General features: G+C 52.5%; 2 protein-coding genes across 3 annotated transcripts; both read left to right on the top strand.

Annotated features, from left to right (window-relative positions):
• The first annotated feature begins 3,392 nt into the window (after nucleotides 1-3,392).
• LOC119102826 (vacuolar protein sorting-associated protein VTA1 homolog) lies at nucleotides 3,393-8,323 on the top strand. Its single transcript, XM_037226278.1, has 6 exons — nucleotides 3,393-3,577; nucleotides 5,312-5,412; nucleotides 5,804-5,922; nucleotides 6,377-6,555; nucleotides 7,134-7,249; nucleotides 7,322-8,323. The coding sequence occupies exons 1-6, from the start codon at nucleotides 3,472-3,474 to the stop codon at nucleotides 7,532-7,534; spliced, it is 834 nt and encodes a 277-aa protein (XP_037082173.1). The 5' UTR covers nucleotides 3,393-3,471; the 3' UTR covers nucleotides 7,535-8,323.
• A 1,252-nt stretch (nucleotides 8,324-9,575) lies between these two features.
• On the top strand, nucleotides 9,576-17,211 carry LOC119103638 (TBC1 domain family member 13). Of its 2 annotated transcripts, none has more exons than XM_037227245.1 (10): nucleotides 9,576-9,678; nucleotides 11,198-11,252; nucleotides 11,679-11,752; nucleotides 12,408-12,533; nucleotides 12,927-13,086; nucleotides 13,472-13,628; nucleotides 14,183-14,384; nucleotides 14,746-14,947; nucleotides 15,629-15,751; nucleotides 16,083-17,211. In XM_037227245.1, the coding sequence occupies exons 2-10, from the start codon at nucleotides 11,233-11,235 to the stop codon at nucleotides 16,201-16,203; spliced, it is 1,185 nt and encodes a 394-aa protein (XP_037083140.1). In that variant the 5' UTR covers nucleotides 9,576-9,678; nucleotides 11,198-11,232; the 3' UTR covers nucleotides 16,204-17,211. The 2 variants fall into 2 exon arrangements, with proteins under 2 accessions (XP_037083140.1, XP_037083141.1); XM_037227246.1 differs by having other exon boundaries at nucleotides 9,582-9,682.
• The last annotated feature ends 7,559 nt before the right edge of the window (nucleotides 17,212-24,770 follow it).

Below are 24,770 nucleotides of genomic sequence, written 5' to 3'. Positions count from 1 at the left end.
AAAAAGCCGGAGCCAGCGATTTAGACTAGTTGGCGACCCGCAGCGCCTTACCCTGTGCTGGTAAGGGACCCCAAGTCGGCCAGAGATAGTGTTCAAGGAGGACCGAAGAGCCTGGAGGCTCACCGGGTCCGACGATCGGGGGCTTGATTGGATGGTCTAAGGTCACGAAGAGCTGGTCGGAATCTTACTCAGGGATCCGGCCCAGGTAGACAGACCCTCAAATGACATTTAGAGGGCGCTTTGCGTTGAACAGGGACACCTTGAGTCGGTATGGGTCTAATCGGCCGGGCACCACCAGTACCGCACAGTCCGCTCCGTACCGGTACGGGTCGGGGAGCCACCTCCCAATCAGCTACAAAACCGGGGCCAGAGATTTACGCTAGTCGGGGCCCCTGCATCTGTCAAGGGCCCACAACGTCCAACAGAAGGTGCTGTGTTCGCAAGGGGCCCCAAGCCGACTACGAGTCGGGAGAAGGGCCCAGGTGACCCAACGAAACTTGCTTTCAAAGGCCCGGTTAGAGGGCATATTGCGGTCGAAGGAGCAGATCACTGAAAGGTCACTAAAGGTCACTAAAGGTCACTAAAGAATCGCGGCCCATATGGTCGTGACCTGAAATACCAGTCAGAGGTCCTCTTGGACCGTTTGAGGACTCCTGAGACGATGCGGATGTTCAAGTCGGCCAGAGACCACGAGCAACGAATAGTTGGCTCCCTGTCAGTCTGAACACCGGGGGCCCATTTCCACAGCAGAAGAAAAAAACCAGGGGCTACGATTTGCATTGGTCTGGGTCCCTGACACGGTCATTAGCGCCCCTGTGTGGGCTGAGGCGCACAGTGCATAACAGGGGGCTATGTTACGGTTAGTGGCCCTAGTCTGTCACGGGCTTTGTTTAAGGAGGTCCAAAGAGGGGCCAGGGCCTCTCGGGACCAGAGATCAGGGGCCCGATTGGACTCGGCCCCGAACCCCATCCGTAGTGCTGCGACCTGAAATTTCAGTCGGAGGGCTTCTATTAGGGCCCTCTTATCAAGGTTCTCTATTCTGATTACATAGAGCCTCGACAAGGAGCCGAGCAGTCTGCTCCATGTCCGTCTGAGCCGTCAAGAACCATTTCCCAAGCAGGAACGAGGACGGGCCCGCGAGTTGCAATGTTCGGGGTCCCTGACACAATGAGCGGCTTCTGTGTTGGTCAGGAGCCACAGTGCCTAACAGGATATTATGTTTCAACAAGGGGTCCCGAATCGGTCAGGGGAATATTTGCTCAACGGGGACAGCGGCGGGATCTCGAATGACAAAGGACCCCTGCGTTGGTCGGACCCTATGTCAGTGAACGGAAGCATGACAATTATGTTGATCGTTCACACAGAGCCAATGACATGGTCCTGTGCCAGGGGTCTCAGAGAGTGGGCCAAAATGAGCCCAAAAAACGAATGAAGCCATCCCATGTTTGCGTCAGAAAATTCAAACAAAGGGTTTGAGCCTGTGCGCCTGCAATCTGCAAAGACAGCGATGGCCTGGGTTGCAGTTTCCGTAGCACCGAACGGCGTTGGCCGCTTGAAGTAAAACCAGGCGTCAGGTGCTGAGCGCGTGAGAACGACTGTCGCGGAATAATGCTTCCGATTGTCTTCAGAAATCAATTCGCACCATTCAGAGATTAGGCTGGGCGTGTCTTTCTTACAGCTTTGAGGTTGTCTTCTGGACATATTGACAGCTACAACAGCACGAAACATAGAGATTCTTCTTTTACTGCCCCAGTTTTTTTTACTAAATTCCAGCACCACTTCGCATTGCTGTTAAGGTCAATCCGTTCAATTTATCAGTGTAAAATTCACACAGGTGAAATACATACCCGACCACCTTCTAAATGTGCGGTTTGATGTTTTAAAGCGCTTAAAGGTACTCATCTCAAATGCGTCGTCATTTTCGCCCACCCGTTGACCACGGCTTAGCGCTAGCCGATAGATCGACGCTGCGCGGCCAATGAAGATTGCAACGTCAACTGCGTTAAGTAAAATGCATCACTAATTAATTCTGACAAACTGTTTAACATTTTCAGACAAAAATGGCTTGGCCATATCAATGCAGATTGTCAAACCGTTTCGTTCTACATTCGCGGGTCCCCAAAAGCTCTGTACAGCCCAGATAGAAGTTCTGACAAAGCTTCTGAGTTCTATTGGTTTAGAACAAGTCCACTGGGGCATCGTAAAAAGGAAGAGCGCCGGTGACATATTTTAAGCGGTCGTTTCGCACATGAGAACCATGTGTTGTTAACACACGATTCCCTCAGTCGATTGACAATGAAGTCCAGGCAGAATTGATATCGCGGTAGTTTCTGGCTTCTATTTCAGTCATAGAAAATAAAAAAAATTGACCTAATAGCAAATGGACCACATTCGTCCATTTGGGGAAGGGGGATTTTGCTGTTAGGGGTCCTTTGTCAACCCAGTGCCACTCCCCTGCCAAGGCTCCGGCTGCGCGCCTGCCCGGTGCTGCAGTCTTCATAGATCATGCGGCGGCGCCCCCGCCCGACCCCGCGGTTAACACTCAGAGATGGCCAAACGGGCGGACGAAAATGATGACGCGTCTGCAAGGAGTACGTTTAAGCTCTTTAGGACATTAATTCATACATTCATAAGGTGGTCTAACTTCTAAGCGTATAGTTAACCTGTGCGATTTTTTTACCGATAATTAGAACGGACCAGATGTAACAGTACCGGCGAAGTGGTACTGCAATGTGGTGGTGACACCGGCAGTGCTAAGGTAGAATATATATTGCTCGTGTTAATATAGGCATCAATCTGTGCAGAAGACAAACTCAAAAGTAGAAAAAGACACGCCCCAGTATTATCCTTGACCAGTACCAATTTGCTTTTAATACTTTCGGAAGTGTCATTTTACAAGCCCCCACTTAGCTCCCACCCCCACCCCAACTCAGCTTCCATTCGCCTCAATTTTGAGAAAAGAAAGGCCCAAATCCGGATAGGAGCAAGTTTGTCGGTGTTTTTCGGGTATGTTGAGGAATTTCTTGCTTTCCAGCCACTCTTCCTCCATCATTTTGCGGAACTACGCCCCTGTACTCGGTCAGTTCCCAGTGTGAGAGCCAGCGATGATTTTGCGGATCTATTTGCCCGATCACGCCACTTCCTGCCCGCGCGCATTCCCCAATCCATCCGTAGTGCGTCAGGTAGAAGTTTTAGATTCTTTGCACCAAGCCCGTGGTGTATTCTCGAGTGGCCGTAACACAAATGTTTGGAAATGCCACCACCCTAAAATCAGAGGCATCAAAGTTGCAATTCTGGCGCGGCGGCGACAAATATCTATGCTATTGGCACACAGCCAAGGCTATCTAACGCTGCAGCGCTGCTCCCGTTCAGGTGCAGCGTGCGGGGAATCTGCTGGTTCAGTGCGCGCAAGCTATATTTACCGGCCTTTGATCCTTCAGTCACCTGGTCCCTGATCTTCACTGCCCCACAATGGCGCTTCACCTGCCAGCAGTACCCCCCATCTTGAAGCCCATCCAGCATTTCTTGAAGGTTGCCGCTGAACATGAGCGGCGGGATCCAGTTGTTACTTACTGGAGTAAGTTGTTGTGTGGGCTATACCATTTATTTACTTCATTTTACAGGAACACGTTGTACATCAATTGCTGTTGTATAAGAGGAAACATAAGAAACAGTAGAAAATAGTAACTTTGATCATACCTTGAAGATGAAATAATTTTGAAAATAATAGTATAGTCATGGTAAGATGCTTCTGTATGGTGCCAATGTAGAATATTATGGACTAGCAACATTTGTGCAGTACAGGAAATGCATTATGGATGTTTGCACAGTCACACAATCCAGTCTGCCAGCTACAGCAAACAAAATGAGATGTTTGGGGCAGGCAGAACCCTGTCCCAAATAGGGTAGTAAGTTACCTTTTTGTGACAAGTTTTGCTAACATCACTGGCCTCAAGTGTGATCCTGCCTGTTTTGTATTTCATAGAATGAGTTATGATGCCCACAATACTCAAGTTAAAATACTTCTGCCACAAAATTTTGGTAAAGCACCCCAAATAAGAATTAGTGTCCCACTTCTGTCCAAACAAGATCTGGTCACAATTGACCATGGTATGCCAGCTGGAAAGCAATATTTATTTTTCACAAAATTGAATAAACATAGGGCAAAATCAAGCCTAGCAATCTGCTGCATTCAGCTATTGCAAGTGACAGTCACTATATGTGTCTCAGAATCAGGGATGAGGATCATATGAATGTGCTACAGATGAAGTATATCAAATCATCCATGATGTCACAGGGATATTAAGTAAATATGCTACATAACCAATGCAATGTAACATAGGCAAACCTAACCTAACCTAACCTAACCTAATCTAACAATGATCAACACCTGAACAATGACTGCCCTTTGATGCCTCAGTTTTGTGAGGACCAGTTTTGACACCCATGTAACCTATCTGTTTGTTTTCCCAGTGATTTCACAAATGATTTGAAAGAGGTAACCCTAAACACACCAGTTGAGATTGGTTGTAGCCAGGTGAACGTGTTTTGTTTTCAAGAAGGAGATAATATAGAATTAGTTGTGAAGCTAGGTGAAAATCAGTGTTTTCTGTTTAAAGAAGGTGATTGTATGGAATCAGTCATTGTAAAGCTAGGTGAAAATCCTCACTTTGATCTAATTTATAACAGCTATCTGTACCATGGTGCTCATTCAAAGTCAACACAAGCACAACCTTGTCTCGTAATGTTCCGTGCTGAATTTGTTTCATGTAAGGATGTGGCTTACATTTTATACATGCTCTATGGATTCAATTCTGCATTCTCCCCATTTCTTAAAAAATGAATGTGCCTTGTTTTGTCCAGCCTAACCTGCTTAGTGTGGTTACTAACCTGTTTTAATTTGATTATCAGTTAACTATTCTTGGTTAATGACATATTAACCCACAATTTTGCATTTCAGGAATCACTGGGTGTCAGTTAAAACAAACAAGAAATCATTTATTTTTAGAGGGGGGCATCAGGTCTTATCTGTTCTGAAGCTACAATGGCTTGAATATTTTACATTTTGTATTGTATTGGCTACCTTTTTGTTTCTGTATCAGATGCATCTTGAGTTTATATGTTACAATGTTATGTGGTGGATTTTTATCCAAATATATCACATTGTGCTTTGTTGGCCTGTACCTGCTTTTGTAAATTTGTTTGAACATAACTGCAGTTTTTTGTATTTCTCTTTGTGCTGCTATTAATCCCAATCCTCCACATTCAATCCCCAGGTTTATTGATCAAAGTTTCCATGCTGTCATTTCAGGTCGCCTGTATGCCTTGCAGAATGGCCTACAGATTGACAAATCAGCAGAATCATTGGCCATCCTTCTTCCCCTGATGGACTGGTTGGAAAATGCAAAGAAGGTCTGATTAGTTATATGTAAAATGTCTATAATCTGTGATTGTGTTGTGGTTTGATTTGTCCCTTATCCATCAGACAGTTCTTTCCAAAACAGCTGTCATAAACTTTTGAGATCTTTTTAGATGACACTTGGTACTGTGCAACCTGTAACCATTTCTCCAAATGTAATATTGCAGTCACAACTGGCAAACATTTACCATGAATGTCATCTAATATGGCTTGAATGGGTTATGCCCTTTTTTGTATGATATGTGGTGTAACCCTCAATGAAGTCCAATGCTGTGAATAGAACAGTATCAAAGTTGGTGGCTGAATTTCCATGTGCTGTATGTTCCACCAGTCTTTTTTATGCCATTGTCCTTTTAACAGTGCATATGATATTCCAATGCACAGAGTGGTGCCAGTGAGGAAGCCATCACCAATGATGTGGTGGCCCAGGCCCACATGGAAAACTGCGGCAACCGACTTTTCCTCTGGGCGGACAAGGAGGACCGTGCTGCCCACTTCAACAAGTTAGTCAAGTGGTGGAAGGGTGCGGTGCATCTCACGTGATAATACATTGTATGCTTTGTGTTTATGCAGTAACACTTATCTCTGTCATCACCTGTGTCACATGACCTAGCACAGTAAGCTGCTACTGGACTCAGTCTGCATTTTAATGAAGCTCGTTTTCATTTAACATGATTATGTGATCAGCTCGTACCTGTGCATAGTATAACCAGTCAGATGTTGGAGCTTTGTAAGACATTTGCAGATGGGGCGGCCACACAGCATTTCTGTTCAGTGCAGTGCTCATTTGAACAAGTACTTTTTACTTCACTCTGAGGAACCGAGCCGATTCCGGTCGTCACCTTGTCGCAATCCGTGTGACTGGGACGCGGCTGGCTCCGTGCAGCCACGTGACGTCTGAGCTCACCCTGTCACGTGACCCGGTCAGTGATGACGTCACCGCCGCCCCGTCGCCAGGAACGTGGTCAAGGCGTTCTACACGGCCGGCGTCATCTATGACGTGTGCGAGACGTTCGGTGAGCTGTCCGTGGAGGTGCAGGAGCAGCGCAAATACGCCAAGTGGAAGGCGGCCTACATTCACAGCTGTCTGAAGAAAGGGGAGACTCCACAGCCCGGCCCGGTCGGAGGCGACGACGGTGCGTGCGCGGGTGCGCGCACCCGCATACACACGTACACTCACACAAACACAGGCAACCACGATTTAGCGCGTAGCGGCCGTCAGTGATCGTTTTTCACGGCGGGGTTTATGCACGGACCATATTGGAGTGGACTAGGGATACGCTTTTATTATTTTGCTGAGACCTGGTTGGTGTGTTGACAAACAAATGTGGATCAGAGGACATATCCCAACCTGGCTACGGGCGTTTTGTTAAGCCTACCCAAGCCAAGACCTTTGGGACTACAAGATTGTTTAACATATGGTTACATGACTACACTGTATGTACGCATGAGTCTAGAATGCCTGGTTTTGTTGGTCACTCTTGGGCTAAGCATCTGAATTGCTTACATACTATTTTGCAGTGTGGTACCACATTTGACAGCATAATGAGCCACCGGCAGGTTTTATCCACCGACGTGCACGGTTCGTTATGTATTTCAATACTGAGTTCCTGGCTTGCGGTCCCACTCCCTGCCTGCAGCCCAGCAATTACGCGGCTTATCGACGCTCGGGCGCGCACTGAATGCCAAATGTGATGTATGCGCTGTGTTTCAGAGGAGGATCTGGCGGGAGACGTGTCAATGCCGGTCCCGCAGCAGCCGCACCAGCCCGGACCGGGTCCCTCGGGGCCCAACGTCATGGGATTTCAGCCGCCTCCGCCGGCGGCCAGCCATCACCAACCGCCGCCGGCGGCGCCCGCCAGCCCGTACCAGCCAGCCCCAGCCGCGACCAGCCCGTACCAGCCAGCCCCAGCCGCGGCCAGCTCGTACCAGCCGCCGGCGCCGGCGCCGGCCGCCAGCAGCGGCTCCTCCGTGTCACTCAATTTCGACCAGATCGCCAAGGCGCAGAAGTACAGCAAGCTGGCTTACAGCGCGCTGAACTACGAGGACGTGCCGACGGCCGTCGTCAACCTGCAGAAGGCGCTGCACCTGCTGCAGACCGGCGTCGACGCGTAGGGGCGGCGGGCAGACCGCCGGCCGTGGACAGGTGGGGTGGCGAGCAGGCGGGCCGCGGACACCGGAGCGACTCACGCGGAGAGGTCTGGTGGGACTGCGATGTGCTGGGACACATTCCCAGGGTGGAGATGAGAAACTGGCCGCTTGTGTTGTGTGAACGCTTGTTTTCGCGGATTTCATCAGTGTCGTTGTCTTGCACGTTAACTCGCGTTAGCTTTACGGACCTAGTGCGCGAAGCGAAGACTAGTTGCGGCGTCATACGTAGTCCTTGGGGCAAATATCTGCTGGGGGCATGTCGCGTTATCTTGTGCATTAGCTCCTGCTAGCCTCACAGACGTAGCGCGAGAGGTGACGATGGCTTGCAGTGTCATACAGCGTCGTGTGTAGTCCCTGGTGGGAGTTGTCTATTGCAGCGTGGCGCGTTGTCCGGCATGGAAGGCTTTTATGGACCTTATCTATGTGGGGTTCACTTTGATCCTACTGTAGACGTGCCAGTGTGAAATGACACCCTCTTGCTAACTTTTGATATAAGAATGTCCGTGCAACGTGGGCGGTGAATGGTCCAGACTGGAATATCTGAAATGTAATTTTCATAGAAGTTTGCTTCACACTTTGTTGAACAGAGCTGTGTGAACTCACTGCACACGTGAGGGTGCCCCGTGTCAGGCTGTGTGCTTCTCGCCTTCACATACGCCTGATTCGGTCGGGCTTGTGTCGATCAGGTGTTAGGGCGCCTGTTTTTGTTTCCTTCTTCAGTTGAATACAAGCACATAGCTCTACAACGGCAAGGCTCTCGTGTTCTATTTGTCATCAACGCAAAACTGAAGTGCAAGTGTTTTTTTGTAGTTTTTTCCGTGCCTTGTTCAGCAGGAGCATGAGCAGTTGGAGTTCCGTATCATTAAGGTCCTGCCAACCAGTAAGATCTTTCAGTCCTCGTCGCATGTGTTTTCTCGTTGTATGTTCAGGTAAACAACCGCAGTTTTTGCCTGCCTCTCTGCCAGTGGACCTCGTCTGAACGCGGAGCGGGCACCAGTGCGGTGCTGAAATCGTGACAGGGGCACAACGCAGCGCTCCGCGTCGCGCCGGTGGGAACGCAATCGACTTAACCGCTGTGCAACTCGCGCGCGCCGCCAAAGGGTCGCTCCAGCCAATATGTTCGGCTATCTCCATTTGAAATTGGCGTGTAGGAGAAAAATCGCAGTGTGCGAGGTGCCCACAATATGGTCAGTCGAATGCTCCATATATGAGCAATGCAAGTTAGAGATATATCATTACCGTCAAACCCGTTATCCCTCGTATTTTCAGTACGGTAGCCGTTGCTGTCTTGACACGGTGGCGATACATTAAAAAAAAAATGGAGCCAAGCTAACACGCTCATTGGCTTTGGATCAGGATTTAAACCCAACTTAGTCTGGCCTGATGCTTCGAGTAGCGACAGCGAAGCTGATTGCTATTTGCTCCAGTCATCATCTAGCGTAGTTCATGGTGATAGCAATGCGTGCAATTGACAGTCGTCTCTGCGTTATTCGGTGTTAACACTGGGGTTTAAGAGTTGAAGTGTAAGGGTTGAAGGTTATCAGTCAACCTGCTATTAACGCACCCAACCCAATGCGTGAGGGAAAAGGGGAAATGTCTACAACTGCAGTCGGCCGGATTAAGAGTTAGCATGCTTCGATGCGTATCCAGGGCACGTAAATCACATGCGTCTTGATCCGGTATATATGTATCTAAACCCTGCGCGAATTCAGCGTGGTACTTTTCATGCTCGGGACACCATTCGCTCATTGGAGCCAACGTCCAATTCAGCAATAATGAACCTGTGGCTCAAACCAAGACCAGCTTCACAAAACCATACACAAACACAAACCACAATTGCAATCGGGTTGTGAATTGTAATGTAGCTTTTTCAGAATTTATGCTCTACATATTTTTTATTCTTTCAATCTGGTATAAATGTGGAAGCGGAATAAATGTTGGCCAGTGTAACGCACTAAATACATTGGTGGGGTGCTATACCCTAGATAGCCTTGGATAGCACTAGAAGGTGGTTCTGTAGGGAACGGTCCTGTTTCCTGTATTCTCCGGCGACAGCGCTTTGCGTAAAATTGCTGTTTGCGCGAGGGTTGGATCTACCTCTTCATTGGGTATGTAAGTTCCCTTTTTACGTAGCCACTGGAAATTTGAGAAAACCCAGTAATGAGTGTCTGATAAAACAAAATGTGTAAAAAATTGGGCATAGGCTTGGGCTTGCGCTCAAAACACTGGATTACAGAGCAATGGTGCAAACATTTTTGAAACAAGTGTGGTCATCTTTGGAATAACATGAGTGCAGACAATTAAGTGTTAATCCCACTTAAAGCAATAATTTATCAATGTTACCCTTGGTCACTTGAAAACTTTTGCTGAATGTGAGATGCTGAACCATGTTTCAGGGACTGGTAGGTGAATACTTCCTAAATGTGTGTGACTAGTTGACTCAAGCAGTTCTAAAACAGACATGTGGTTCCCCAGTTTGCATGCTTTGGAAATAAAGCTGAACGTAAACTGGCGAGTCACCCGATGCGTCTTTGCTGCTATGCTGGACCTTTGCTAAAAAATGCATCTCATGCTCAGTTTATGCACAGGGCGCAAGTGATGGGCACTATATGTAACATTCAGCTTCCAAGAATGTTTACATAACTGGAAGTAATAATAACACAGAAAGTAGAACACATATGGTGTAATCCTAACAAAACTGACCCATTGTCATAAGCTACTTCTATTACATAGACATACTGGTCTGCAGGAACTTGGCAATAGCATACCCTTGGGCTAGATGTAAAGAATTGACAGGGATGTAGTTGACAGAATAAGTGAATGGAGATCAGTAGTAATGAGTGGCTAACCAGCCCCAAAGTGCACAACAAACAGCTTTCTCCCATGATTTAGCCACTTGCTTCTCAAAGTTATAGGGAGTTGGACCCATACTGAAAAATAAAATGCAGCCTGCATAAAATGATAAGGAGCCATCTTTAAATTGTGTCACAAATCTTTGACCATTTTTCAATCTTTCCTCCATCATGGTTGCATTGGTTATGGTGGCAACCCCCCCCCCCCCACTCCCTCAAGTTCTGCTATTAAATATAACACCTCCCAAAATGCCTGTGTGACCCTTAATTGAGCTAGAAGTGCAAATGGATCACAAGTATCTTCCCTTTCATGACCAGAGGCAGAGGCTTCTAGCTGAAAGAAATCAGTGTTTTTCAAGATTTTACCATGATTTGCATCTACTCCTGAATGTAACCTTACTCTATAAAGCCTACCCCTTCTTTCCTTGTTTCACTTCTGTAGTGTTCCTTGAAAAACTCCCTCTTCCAATTGTAACACAGCATAAATGTCCACAATGGCCCCATAAAACCCAATAGACCCTGCACATTGCTGTATTTGTACCTAGTGTGATGTGCATTGTAATGATTGCTCTGATAGCTGCTTTACAGTAAAGCCCTTGGACATAAAACAGACAAATTACAATCAGGTGTGTTGAATCCACATCTGCTTAAAACTGAAGCATTCTTTGGTTTGTTTGTATCCCCAGAATATTCAAAAGGCCCATGATTTTAGCATATGTCATACCTTGCAAACACAATAATGACAAGTTTCCAGTAAAATGCCCTCCATTTTCAGGCTGTGACACAGGAAGTAGTCCATTTGAGATTAAAATGACATCATTCAAATCCAGGTTAGTGATTCAAGATTTGCCAGGTGTGTTTCTATTTGCACATATGATGCATAATTTCTCTCTGAGTTTGCTATTACAATGCTGGTGTCATTCGGTGTTTAATTTCTGTTTTGCGGCACGACCAATGATGCTGAATGTTGGTAGAATGTGTATGACTTACTCCAATGAATTATATTGTTTAAAGTGTAAAGTCTCTGGTAATGAGCTTTCTGTCAATCATTGCGCGGCATAGTGGTCTGAACTCTATTGTTCAATTTGGCCTCAAAACTGCATTTAAGGTCCAGGTAATGTCTGTGGATACCAATCACATTTTAAGATCTGTTATCAAGCTTCTATTTTAGGCATGTTTGATGCCTGGCTCTGATAACTCAGTCTATGTTATTTTGCTATGCCAGTACTGTGGTGTAACTGTTACAACTGAAACAGGTTGAAGGAACTGGATGTTATGCTGGATGAGGACATCATATGTCTCAAGGAGCTCAGGAAATACTGTTTTCAAGGTGAGGTCCAATTTTTACCCAGGTTTTCTCAATAACTGCATGCAACACAACAGTCTGATCACATGTATTGTGTCATGACATGCAAGCATAACATATGTCACGATTGCTGGGAAATTATGTGGTTATCGTTTTGGTGCGCTGCATTGTTGTTGCTGTGGCTGTGGCAGTGTCGGTAACACCTCCGATGGCTGGGGGCAGTCATTCCCGTGGAGCAGGGTCGGGGTCCACTCTGCAAGCTGTTGCCGTGGCCGTGGCAGTGTCGGTAACACCTCCGATGGCTGGGGGCAGGCATTCCTGTGGAGCAGGACCTGGGTGAACTCTGCTAGCTGTTGCCGTGGCTGTGGCAGTGTCGGTAACACCTCCGATGGCTGGGGGCAGTCATTCCCGTGGAGCAGGGTCTGGGTGAACTCTGCTAGCTGTTGCCGTGGCTGTGGCAGTATCGATAACACCTCCGATGGATGGAGGCAGGCATTCCGTGAAGCAGGGTCGGGGTGCAGGTTTTATCTCTGCTGGCTGTTACCGTGGCTGTGGTAGTGTCGGTAACACCTCCCACGGCAGGGGGTAGGCATTCCCGTGGAGCAGGGTCCGTATGCACTCTGCTAGCTGTTGCCGTGGCTGTGACAGTGTGGGTAACACCTCCGATGGCTGGGGGCAGGCATTCCTGTGGAGCAGGGTCGGCGTGCGCTCTGCTGGAAGCTGCTACTCAACTACCTACCGCCGAGCCGCGCCGCCTGGGACGAGGCGCTCCGCGGACAGCGTGACACTTACCGGCGCTTTGTCCGTGAGTCTCCGGTCGGCCTGCTCAGCTCGTCACACGCTCGTGATACGGGCCGGTTGCGGTCTAGATAGCTGTACTGGAGGAAGGCGTCTGATATACAGTGTTGCGCTCAGGGGAGGCTGATGTGGCTACATCCTGGGGCTCACCTGGCTGCAGTGGTAACAAATGCGACACCAGGAGACTTACTGCGGAACATCCTGGGGACGGGGCAGATTTGGCTGCAGTGGCAGCAGATGTGACGCAAGTGGAAGTCAAGTGTGCCTTGCATCTGGTGCCCACCCGACTTCACTACAGCCACATTAGTTAATGGGATGACAGTGGTTTTGGTGCCTTTTGATTGTTTACTGCTGTCTTTTCAATGATGATCACTGAGTGTTGTATCTGCGCGGCGGTCAGGTGAGATGGTGGTGCGGCCGGGCGGGCGAGCGGACGGCAGCGTACCGTCGCGCGTTGACGTCACGGAGCGTGACCATCCGCTCAGCCTCGACCCCGACTCACAGTGGCAGGCCTTCTTCAAGGACAACGACGTGCTCGGACAGATCGACAAGGACGTCAGGTCAGTATGTACGCCAATGGACGCGCAACCGCGTGAAATGGCGCGCCTGACCATTTGGCCAGCAGCACGTGGCCACTTGTGGTCCCGTTCACTTTTTGTAGACGTCCGGAGTAAGGTTAACAATTGCAATTGATCTGTGGTCTTCCTTTTATGTATGGCATAGTGTTGATGCAGTATTCGGCATATTGCACAGACTCATCCGGCCATTTGCTCTCTGCGCTTTGGTGGCTTTTCGTACGCGGAAAATCAGGCAGAGATCGCCGCAGGATCCTGTTGTATTTCGGCTTGGTCCAGTCTGTAACCAGCTGAGCAGCACACCCGGATCAGGAAGGGCTCGTCTCAGCACCGCCGATGCCCCTAACCGGATCATCGTCCTCTGCCGCAGGCGACTGTGCCCGGACATCTCTTTCTTCCAGCAGCCGACCGAGTACCCCTGCCGGGAGGTGGTCTGCGGCGACTACCACGAACGGCTGCACGAGCGCGTCGACCGTGTCTACCTCAGCTCGTCTAACGTGCGCCGCGTCGGGCTGGGCATGAACAAAGTAATAACGGCATGAAATCATGTCAGTCAATGTTTGCAATCGATCATCATGAAAACGGACCGTGTGACAACTACGGTAAAGACCACTTGGACATCTGATCGCGGCGATGTTTTGCTACTGAAATGCTTCAGTGACTAGTGAATATAGCCCGACATTGGTATGCTATGGTAGACAGGAAGTGACATGTGAAGAATAGGTATGTTTTCTGTTGCATTGAGTAGTGCCGTTTTATGTTTATTCATGGCTGTGTCCTACTTGTTATGCAATGTTTCTGTCAACCCACTCGAACACGCAGCTTGGGATTTGGAGAAGGGAGGGGGGGGGGGGGGGGGCAGGCGAAAACCATTTCTTGTTTTTTCTGTTCAGCTTTTATTTCTGCTTCAAACCAGTTATAGAAAACCACAGATTTGGAATGCAACAAGTGGGTGAATAGCCTAGTCCTTACAGGTCCCGGAATAAGACAGGCTACATACACGTTCTTGACTCAGTTTGAACATACATTTCCCCGTCACGTGCGTCACTGTCATTGCGTCCGCCCGTCGTTTTGCTCTCAGATGGTGGACTCGAAGCTGCGCCCGTCGGACATGGACTACGTGCCGCTGCCGCTGGGTCAGGAGGCCCACTGGGAGGTGGTGGAGCGCGTGCTCTTCCTGTATGCGAAGCTCAACCCCGGCCAGAGCTACGTGCAGGGCATGAACGAGATTATCGGCCCCATCTACTACACGTTCGCCTCGGATCCCGACACGAAGTGGAGAGGTGAGCAGAGGGCACCGCCGAGCCGCCCAGCTCACCACCGCTGCCGCGTCAGGCCATCACACTTAGCTGGTAACACGCTTTTCAACTGTTGCGGTGATGCACTCGTCCTAAACATCGCTCATCAAACTACGGGACGTTGTAGTATGCTCCTGAGTGACGGGCCTCCATGGACAAGTTATTTTAAAGGACAATAGCATAGCAGCGAATGGAGTGGCGAGTCCCAAACGCTCTGTTGAAACACTCCTGGAACACCACTCACGGTTTGTTCGTAGATTAACGTTGGTAGCCAAGGCGACGCAGGCGCCGAACACGCCTGTCGTAGATTGACCGTGGGCGTCGGGCCGGTGGCCCGCTCCTCCAGAGCACGCCGAGGCAGACACGTTCGGCGTGTTCACCAACCTGATGTCGGAGATCCGCGACTTCTTCATCAAGACGCTGGACGACTCGGAGTCTGGCATCAACTACCGGCTGCGGCTGCTGATGGAGAGGCTGCAGCAGCACGACCCGCACCTGGCCGTCCGGCTGCGCGTGCAGGAGCTGCGACCCCAGTACTTCGCCTTCCGGTGAGTCGCCCCACCTCGCGGCGGATTGAGGGGCGCCCAGGGGACACTTCGTGCTCGGCTGCGGAGATGGAGCTCCGGGGGCGCCAGTGGTCTGGGAACCCCTGCACATCTGGGAAGCCAGAAGTACGGGGTTCGATTCCCCGCGGTGCCCGCTTTTCCTGCCAGGGTGAGAGGCAGGCGGCGCCATATAGCCTGAGCAGCTGAGTGCGTCGTAAAGCCCCAATGACACACACGGAGATGGAGCTCGCGCCGGATTCGCCGCCCGACGATGAAGCCGTCTGGAGCCCTCCCGTCCGAGTCGGAGCCAGGCGGTTCCCGTCGTCTGTGCGTTGGCACAGGGGGTTTAGCGGAGCCGTGCCTGCGTGCCGGTCGGCCTGCCGCCACGGCGGGTCCCCAAAGCCGCACCGTGCCGCCGCGGCGGGCCTCTGAGGCGACGGCCCGCGGGCTGCCCGCCCGCCTGCGGCAGCCAGCGACCGTCGGGTGCTGATCCGCAGCAAGCAGAACCGGACAGGGCGCGGATGTGGCCTCCTGGCTCGTGGTTCCCCGCCCCGCTGGGACCTGAGCGCGTGACGCCTCACGAGCTTGTCTGCCGTGTTCCGTGGCGCGTGGGCTTGCCGCTGCTCGCGGCGGCTCACCGGGCGTCCTGTGGAGGTATTTGACTCGACTCGCGCGGTCCGTCAGGTGGATGACATTACTCCTGTCGCAAGAGTTCACGTTGCCAGACGTCATCCGCATCTGGGACTCGCTCTTCGCCGACGAGAAGCGGTTCAACTTCCTCACAGAAGTCTGCTGCGCCATGATGGTGTGAGTTGATGTTCCAATGGCCTTCGCGCGTTAGCAGCGGAGTATCGTGTCCAACAGCATGTTTATCATGCATTGAAAACTATTCGATCTGTATACCCGACGAGGATTGTGATCTTCCTTAAGTAATGACCTTATTGTCCGTGTTATACGCGCTTGAAAACCTCCAGATGCTCCCGAGAGCAGCCTTTTTAACTGCCCCCCCCCCCCCCCCCCCCCGCCCGGCTGAGGTATCATCCGGAGACGGGCTTTCTCTTACGACTAGCGGCGTTTTCACGCGCCTGACCTGCAGCGGCAGCCACAGTGACATGACCGCGCCGCCGCGCCTCGCCAGCCTGATACGGGACCAGCTGATGTCGGGCGACTTCGCGCACAACATGAAGCTGCTGCAGAGCTACCCTCCCGTCGAGATCCGCACTGTGCTGGCGCGGGCCGAGACGCTCATGCACAGGTAGCCGGCGGTCAGGCGGCCGCGGCGGGGCCGCCGCGGGCGACGCCGGGCAGGTCGGTCCGGGGGCAAGCTTTTGTCAGGCCTTGTGCGGCCAGGCGCGAGTGAGAGCCGCCCCAGGCCCGCGTCAAATAACAGCTTAAGTAATGACATGGAGATTGCGACCTCCCCCGTCGTGGTAATATGATGTTTAATGCTCCGAATATCTACGTGTAGACAATGCCCGCATTGTCGAGGAGGTACAAGCTCCCCGTGGTGTTTGGTATCCGCCAAGTGTCTTGGGTGTGAAGGAATTTGCATGGAGGGGCATGTGAATTATTCTGTGATGAAGGGCGAATTCAAATGCGTGCATACCACTGACCACTGAGGAGCCCATTATGGTTGGAACGATCGACGGACGACGCTCATCTACTAGGTACTGTGACGATTAGCCGTACGAAAGCGCAAGCTCAGTGAAACGGAAGTGGTCGTGAGATATCGATGAAGTTGCAAATAACAGACCATTAATGTCACGCACTGTCATGTCTAGCTGCTTGGTATTGGAGCCTCCGCCACTATGCATATAGCCGAGGTGTTTTGTAAGGTCTCGGTATCTCCTCTGGCCCACGGACCGGGTACAGACAATGCTTAAACAAATGTGTGTACAGATCGCATAGTTTGCTACCGCGGATATTTTGCTTCAAAGTAAAACGCCTAGCTTTACGCCTCTTATCATGACATTGACGTGTCAGTGTACCGACTTATGATTCAGAGCCTGTGGGTATATTCTTACATACAGTGGTACAACATCTTGACTCGCCGTACACGTACTGCGTCTTCGGAGGTGTGCGCGCGTGCCGCAATTCAGGCGCCGACCGCACGGCCGCTGTGCCGGCCGGCGGCCAGACGCAGCGTGTGTGTGGCGCCGCCGCGAGCCGCTGTGATATTGTGGACGGCGGACCGTGCCGAAACCGCGCCACTGTTGTACAACCCGGCTCTGGCGGCGCCGGCTGGTCGGGTGCCGCGTCTCGCAATACAGAGGGAGACACAGGCTGCCGGTGGCGCCGCCCGGCGGCTGGGGAGGTCTGCGTGTCGGGACGACGGAGTGCGGTCTCTGACCTCGGCCCGGGGCGGGGGCCGACTGCTGGCGGGGCAGGGCAGAGCGTGAAGGGTCGCTTCGGCTGGCAGTGTAGGGCGACAGGGCACGAGTCACGCGCGGCAGGACTGGGCTCGATTCACGCAGATACAAATTATTCTACAAGATGTCACTTTCCAGTCCCAGGTGACTGACATTTGGCAAGGGTCGGCCCCACACGTGGGAGGTCCAGTGTGCTAAACACTCGACCATTACCCCCTCCCCTACACACACAAGCGCAGATGTAACGTTTGAAATGTATTAACACGTCTCCAATGTAGCACCTTCAGCGGCGGGCAGCTGGTCAGCTCGGGTTAGACCATGGCTGAGAGGTCACCATGCGCCGACGGCCGGTCCGCCTGCCATGCGGGCAGGCTCCGGGAGGCCACCGGCCGGAAACGCCCATCCGCATCGCACGCGAGCGTGCGCGAGCGGCACAATTTTCGTGCTGCCTTATACTCGGTGCTCTCAAAACAGCACTTGGTACTTACATACTTGTTTCTGGCGAGAAATGATCGCGTGGCGTTACAATCCGGTTCGCCAGAGCGGGACGGCCCTGGAGAGACCCGCACCACCCGATGAGAAGCGGCGACGCACGAGGAACACGAATGAGAACACGAAGGTCATTCCACGGATCCCACTGAGGAGCAATGACATGAAGAACACACAACGGCAAGAACACACCACAGACCGACTAGGAGCAGATAACAGAGGCAGCCTGGCCGCTATGGGTTCCCGGCCTGTGATGATTGTCGCATCAACCATCCCGCTTTTAAACGTCCAGGGGAGGCGGTGTCATCAGCAAGCTTTCGTCGTAGCAAAGGTGACAGTCGAACGCGGCGTGGTAAATTGCCTGAAATAATGCCTGTACGGTTTAATGAACTAGTCAGTCGTGGAATCAATGACGCATATTGGGGTTAGGGGGATAATGGTGCCTGGCCTATTAAGCTCTTCAAGCAAAAACAAACATCTTCCGTTCGTTGGATCACGACCAAACAAAATCAAAACAACCGGTGAAGGCGTGTTCAGCGCCGTCCGCCCAGCACAGCATCCCGCCACCAACCTCACCTGCGCGACGCGGCCAGCAAGCCGACGCTAACCGGACCCGGGTGTGTTTCTGCCGCCTGCCGCCGTCGGCGCGTGGCGCTGGTCTCGGCCAGCAGGCGGGCCGGGCAGCGGGGCGCGCCGGCGCCCGGCCGGACCGGCGACCGGGCCGGCTGGGACGCCCTCTCCAGCCGCGCCACCCTCTGACGCGCCATCTGCTCCGCGTCACGCCGCCTGCACACCACCGGCACGGCGCATCAGCTGAGCTGCTCAGGGGGCTGCAGGCGGGCCGGCAGCGCAGCTCGGCAGGCGGGCATCCAACAGCGGGAAACGGTGGGGAAAAGCCACGCGGTGTGAAATGGTGCGAGCGCCCATAGCTGTAGAATCGTTATGAATGAATTGACCTGAAGTGCCGCGGCAACGTAGTTGTTGGCGATCGGCATAACGTACGAAGCACAAGGACTTCTTTCAAACCCACTGCAAGCGAACGACTGTTTCAATGAAAGAGGCCGATGCAAAAAAGCAAACACGCAGCGTCCGAGCACAAACGAAGGAACAGGGAACACGTACGCCGAATGAGTAACGCGGTGAGGAAGGGGGGGGGGAGGCGTCACGGCGGCGCGGCGGTCTGCGGGTTGCCGTCCCAGCAGCGCCGCTCCTGACTGACCGGTAGACCTCCAGTGCCTTAGAGGCCAGCCGGCCGCGCAGCTGTCGCTGCTGCTGCTGCAGCTGCTGCTGACGGCGCTGGGCGTGCTGCTCCTCCTCTCGGCGCCGCTGCCGGTGCTCGGCAGCCGCCGCCCGCCGCTCGCGCTGTTCGCGCTCCCAGCGCAGCCGCGCCGGCGCTGCCGGCGGAGGCGGCGGCGGCGGCGGCGGCGGGGCGCTCGCGGCGCGGGCCGGCCGGGCGCGGTTGCGCAGCCGGCGACGTATGGGGCGACCGCCGCTCTCGGCCGCGGGCGGCTGTGAGGGAGTTCAGGGCATTGTTGGAGGCGGCGCCGGCCACCCAAGCGTGGCTTGAGTCAGGAACAGGCGTATTGGACGAGAACCAGGCGACTCCGCCTGCATGATAGGCAGGCCGAGTCGACACATCACATTTTGCTTTGTGACTCTGGCGATACAATCGGGGATAGTACTAGTGATAGATCTGTCCCCGACAAAACTGCGTTACTTCATAATGTTATTATCCAGTACGAACATTGAATAATACGCAGACCAGATGACACAGTTGGAAGCAGAGGACGGAATCACGAAGATCACCGCACAGCACCCAAACACAGCTCGCGATGGGCGCAGACTGGCACCGCAGATTGGCACGTACCCAGCATCGCCGGTGCGCAGCGTTTCATGCACGCAACCAATCCGGAATACCCACTCCGCTGCAGCGGAGCGTTTTGACGAGCCAGCACGCGTCCGGCAGGGAATTTGGCCGCCGGCCCGCTCCGCAGAGACGCCGCCGCTGACTGACCCGGGACTGGGGCTGGGGCTGAGGCTGAGGTTCGGTGTCGGCGGCGTGCGCCGTCTGCGCCCGCCGCGCCTCCCGCCAGCCGCGCACCGCCCGGCGACGCTCCTCGGCCAGCGACTGCAGCTGCTCGTGCCACTGCACGTGCTCCACGATCTCGGCCATGCTGCGGGCTGTGGACGGTGGGGGTCGGAGGCGCCGTCAGGACGTAGCCCGGTGACGGTTCCAGGCGGCGCCGCCGTCGGCCGGCACGCTCGGGCGTCGTGCCAGTCGCCACCGACGACCGCCCGCAGCCCGCTATCAGTAACGTGGGCTGGCTGGTGGGCGCGTGGCGTGCGAGGCGAAGGGTGATGCGCTTAGGAATGCGGGGGCGGGGGGGGGGACGTGCCTGTTGACTTTGGGACAGCGAGACATTCGGCATAGTATCAACACCCCCGTCATGCAACGTTTGCTGGCCAATCTTTTGAATCAAGTGGTCGTTTCAGTCTATTCCAATTACAGGTATGCGCTCCTGAACACACACGAACACAAACGTGAAGCCTAAGCTGATTCTGACGGCGTGGTGGCCGACGGGAGCTGCTGGGGCTGTTCACTGACTGGGAATCTGCTGCGCCATGGCCTGACACTGCCGCGCGACGCCGCGGTGGCGGGCGCGCAGCTTCAGGAACAGCGCGTGGTCGGTCTCGTCCCAGCCGCCGCTCAGGCCGCCGTGCTCCCGCAGGAAGGCGTCGTACGCCATCACCTGGAGAGGTGGCGGCACGGGGCAGCGGCTCAGACCTCAGTACCATACGGCCGCCCGGAGAGGCGGCAGGGTCAGGTCAGAGCATGACACAGTCACCTGGACAAGGAGCAGGTTCAGGTCAGAACACGACACAATCACCCGGAGAGACAGAAGGCTCAGGTCAGAATACGACAAGGTCACCTGGACAGGCAGCAGGTTCGGGTCAGAACACGACAAGGTCACCTGGACAGGCAGCAGGGTCAGGTCAGATCACGACAGTCGCCCACAGAGGCAGCGGGCCCAGGTCAGAACACGACACAGTCACCTGGACAGGGAGCAGGTTCACGTCAAAACAAGACACAATCACCCGGAGAGACAGAAGGCTGAGGTCAGAACACGACAAGGTCACCTGGACAGGCAGCAGGTTCAGGTCCGAACACGACAAGGTCACCTGAACAGGCAGCAGGTCCAGGTCAGAACAAGATACAGTAATCCAGAGAGGCCGCGGGTTAAAACAAGAACCTGAAGTCCATTGGAGACAACAGGTTCAGATCAGAAACCAAGAAACCTGGGCAGGCGGCAGATTCAAACCAGACCAGTTGCTCCCTGTTAATAAAAGGCGGCCTCCGATCATAGCAAGCTGTTTTGCATAAAGCGAGAGAGCGAAGCCCAGAGGATCTGACTTGCAGTGTGAACATGAGGGCCCCCTTAACGCGCCCCCATGCGTGGTCGGACAGCCGTATCGCGGCGCCTTCCATCCCACAGTCTGGCGGCCGCCCTCGCCCCCCCCCCCCCCCCTCTCCTTTGCCAAGTCCGCTCCGACCTAGCGTCCGGGCCGTACTTCGGGCGGCGCGCGGTGACCCTGAGGCTGGGCGGGCCGCTCCGGCGGCCGCCTCGACCCGGACGGTGCCGTGGCCGGCCGGCGCGGACTCAGGCTCCAGCGGCGCACGCGGTCGCAGAGCGCGCCGACCGCCGCCGTCAGCTCGCGCTCCTCCTCATCCAGCTCACGCCGCCTGCCGGCCGCAGGGCGCGGGTCTGACACACACGACCAGCTGCTGTGCGGTTCAGTATACCATCAGATGGAATACAACCCAGGCACGGGTCTGACACACACGACCAGCTGCTGTGCGGTTTGGTACACCATCAGATGGAATACAACCCAGGCACGGGACTGGCACACACAACCAGCTGCTGTGCGGTTTGGTACACCATCAGATGAAATGCAATGCAGGCACCGGCCTGGCAAATACGACCAACTGCTATGTGTCTCACTATACCATTAGGTGGAACACATTGTCGGTTTTTTTTAGTAACACGAATGGAACCATCTGATTGACAATTGAAAGTAATAGTATCCAGCCATCAACAGTGTATATTATTTGCTACAACACAAAATGCTCCCTCACTGGCCACAAACGGATGGTATACCTTATCAAGACGCAGTTATTATTTAGCGGTAGTTATACACATCCTGATTTGAGGCGAACAACACATGACTCGCCCAATACCGTTCTGGGAGCCTCATGAGGTGACCGGCGCCGATCTCGGCGGCGGCCGGCGCCGTGCGTGCCCAGCACTCACCCGGGCCGGGCGAGAGCGGTGCCCACCTCTGGCAGCAGCGGTGTGACACGGCCACCGCCTGCGCTCGCACGCTGCCGGCCACGCGCCCGATCACGGCCCGGTCCTGGTGGTGCACCGGCGGCTGGCACAGCTGGCGCAGGCGTAGCACGCGCTGGCGCACCTGGTTCACCTCCGCCACCAGCTGGCGCCACGCGCCGTCGCCGCCGCCATCTCGCCTATGGGTTTGAGGGAGCGATTCGGTCATGGCCGCATTGGTCCTGCACAGGGCTGGTTATGCGCCATAGGCGATGCGGGCGTACCAGCTGCATCGGACATGATGCATGTGAAATCAGCCCCTATAGTCTTATTTCATCTGCAGTGAAACTTGGAATCCTTGCACACTGCACACCACTTTTGCATGATGTTGATGAAACATACCCACCCAACCCCCTTCTTTGCTTTAAGCCACCTCTTTGCATGATATTTAGTGCACGTCAAGCCTATTGAACTGGCGTCCGGTGGTCCATCTACCTGTCGGCGTCGCCATCTCCGCCGCGCGGCTGCAGCAGGCCACACAGCTGACGTCGACTTTCGTCGCTGTACCACTGCTTCCAGCTCCCCTCAGCCGCGGACAGCTGGCTCCTCAGCCGACGCGACTCCTTCACAAACTCAGACACACTCTTGGCTGCCATGTCATTGCTGCTGCTGTCACATCGATGTCTGGAAAGAACCTGCTTATAAGAACCCAGAAGAAAAAAATGGAAGTTTTCTAGACATTTGTGAGACGCTTTTAGTTTGTCTATGTGATGAAATACAAAGGAGTGCCACCTCCTAAATACAGGTTACCACAGTGGTCATTTTTGGGAAGGTTTAACCATGAGCTTTGCATATGCACAGATCTGTGTAAGTACAACATCATCCATCACTTATCAAGATGGAACAATTTGTAGATGCATACAATGGGAGCTGTAGTCAGAATATGCTCCTGTTATAATACACCAACATGTGAAACATATCAGCGGTTTGCTCTTTGCACTTGATTATTTTTGTAGAACAGCACAATAAATGTTGCTAATTTTTGTAACTTTCTCTTATATATCTTAGACATGGGCAATTTTAGGAGGGCAGCATTCTGCATGACACCAGCATCATGGCCCCAATCTAGTTGACAGTTTTGTGGTATCATGAGTCAAAGAAGACACAATGCATGTTTACTGGCCATGTTAACATCATTCACCATTTCTTGGAATTGGTAAGCTGCTTTCTGATACCACCATGCTTGTCCTGTTACTTAAGACAAAGCATGTAAAACCTTTATTAGTGTGTCTGGCATTTGCAAATGACTTCCATCATGCACCATCATACATTAATGGACAAAATCATTAAAGGTACAATGCAGGTAACAAAATAAGCCATGTAACAAGACATCCATTACATATTTCAGGGACACACCTGTCAGTCCCCATAGGGGTGAGTGTGAGGACAAAGTAAATAATCATTTTTCCTTTCCTATGTTTGCAAATCATGCTGCAGGAATGGCTTTAAGACCATGGTCTATTTCCAGGCAAAGGTTATAGCCAGTTTCCAAACAAAGGCAGGGCACACACAAAACACTGGGAGCAGAGTCCAAAACCGACAGGTACTCAGGCAGCACCACTGCCCAACTGCCCAAGTATGAAAGCCCTGGCATGTAACAGCTTTCCTCAGGAGGAGGAGGCAATGCAAATCTTTCTCTGACATCCTATGAATTTGGATTGAGTGCATTGCACAAATGCACAGTCTCTAGGCTGCATCTATTCATTCGGGGGGGGGGGGGGGGTGCAGATGGCTGCAGCCCTCCCCCCCCCCGGCCCCCGACTAAGTCTGACTGCCCATGATTATAAAAACCTGTCATAATTTGCAGACCAGGCCCAGTTTTACACGTTATTTTCAAATTCTCTGCAAGCCGAAATTATAAGTACCCACGTGACGGTAATAAGTCAGATAAGCATTGTACCTGGGAATCTAAATTATAAGGCTGCTGCATCTTGGTCATGCCGGTTTTCCGAAGCTGTGTCGCCTGCTCAACTGGAATATCACAGGTTGATCTTATCATGCAGTATGTTCTTTCATCCGTTCCCAATCAACAACTTACATTTCATTAGACCACACTGATGCTGCAGTCAGGTGATTGATTTTTTGAAGGTGGCGCCACAAATCGTTTACGAACAAGGTCTTACAACCACGAGAAGGAACGTGAAATACTGCTATGCCATCTTTGGCGAGTAAGTTCGATACTTGAGAACTTAGGAGGAAATTTTGCAAGCTTTCGAATCAAAATTGGATAAATCTATCATTTGACACTGTTATGATCATTTCTTCATCTGTTTAGAGGGTATGAGTGCACGCACGTGACCGTTTGTAACAAGCAAATTGAGGATTTGCCACCAGCCTAATAATTCAGCAATCAATGCATTACCTTAAACGGACAGCAATCTCACAAGATGAAAAATTATAACATTGATATTCGATTTTATTGTCATTTTAACCATAGCAAGTGACCAATTAGAAGCAGGGCCACAAGGTGCTCAATGGGTGCATCTAAAAGTGTTAGCAGTACTTTAGAAGACAATTGCTTTTGTGCATCCTATTTTGACGCAGTAGAGACAAAAAATACTCTACCCTTTTTCTAGCTTTGTG

Source organism: Pollicipes pollicipes, unplaced genomic scaffold, assembly GCF_011947565.3.
Source record: "Pollicipes pollicipes isolate AB1234 unplaced genomic scaffold, Ppol_2.1 Scaffold_5724;HRSCAF=6776_pilon_pilon_pilon, whole genome shotgun sequence".
Classification (NCBI taxonomy): Eukaryota; Metazoa; Arthropoda; class Thecostraca; order Pollicipedomorpha; family Pollicipedidae; genus Pollicipes; species Pollicipes pollicipes.
Note: the sequence above shows the minus strand (reverse complement) of the source record. Positions and strands in the feature narration are given on the sequence as shown.

Excerpts from the sequence above, each read along its gene's own strand:
- LOC119103638 (XM_037227245.1), top strand. The coding sequence starts at position 11,233 with ATGACATCATTCAAATCCAG. Across the intron at positions 13,629-14,182 it reads TCGGGCTGGGCATGAACAAA|ATGGTGGACTCGAAGCTGCG; the intron begins GTAATAACGGCA and ends TTTTGCTCTCAG. Across the intron at positions 14,948-15,628 it reads CCCCAGTACTTCGCCTTCCG|GTGGATGACATTACTCCTGT; the intron begins GTGAGTCGCCCC and ends GCGGTCCGTCAG.
- LOC119102826 (XM_037226278.1), top strand. The coding sequence starts at position 3,472 with ATGGCGCTTCACCTGCCAGCAGTACCCCCCATCTTGAAGCCCATCCAG. Across the intron at positions 5,413-5,803 it reads GGTTGGAAAATGCAAAGAAG|AGTGGTGCCAGTGAGGAAGC; the intron begins GTCTGATTAGTT and ends TCCAATGCACAG. Across the intron at positions 6,556-7,133 it reads CCCGGTCGGAGGCGACGACG|AGGAGGATCTGGCGGGAGAC; the intron begins GTGCGTGCGCGG and ends GCTGTGTTTCAG.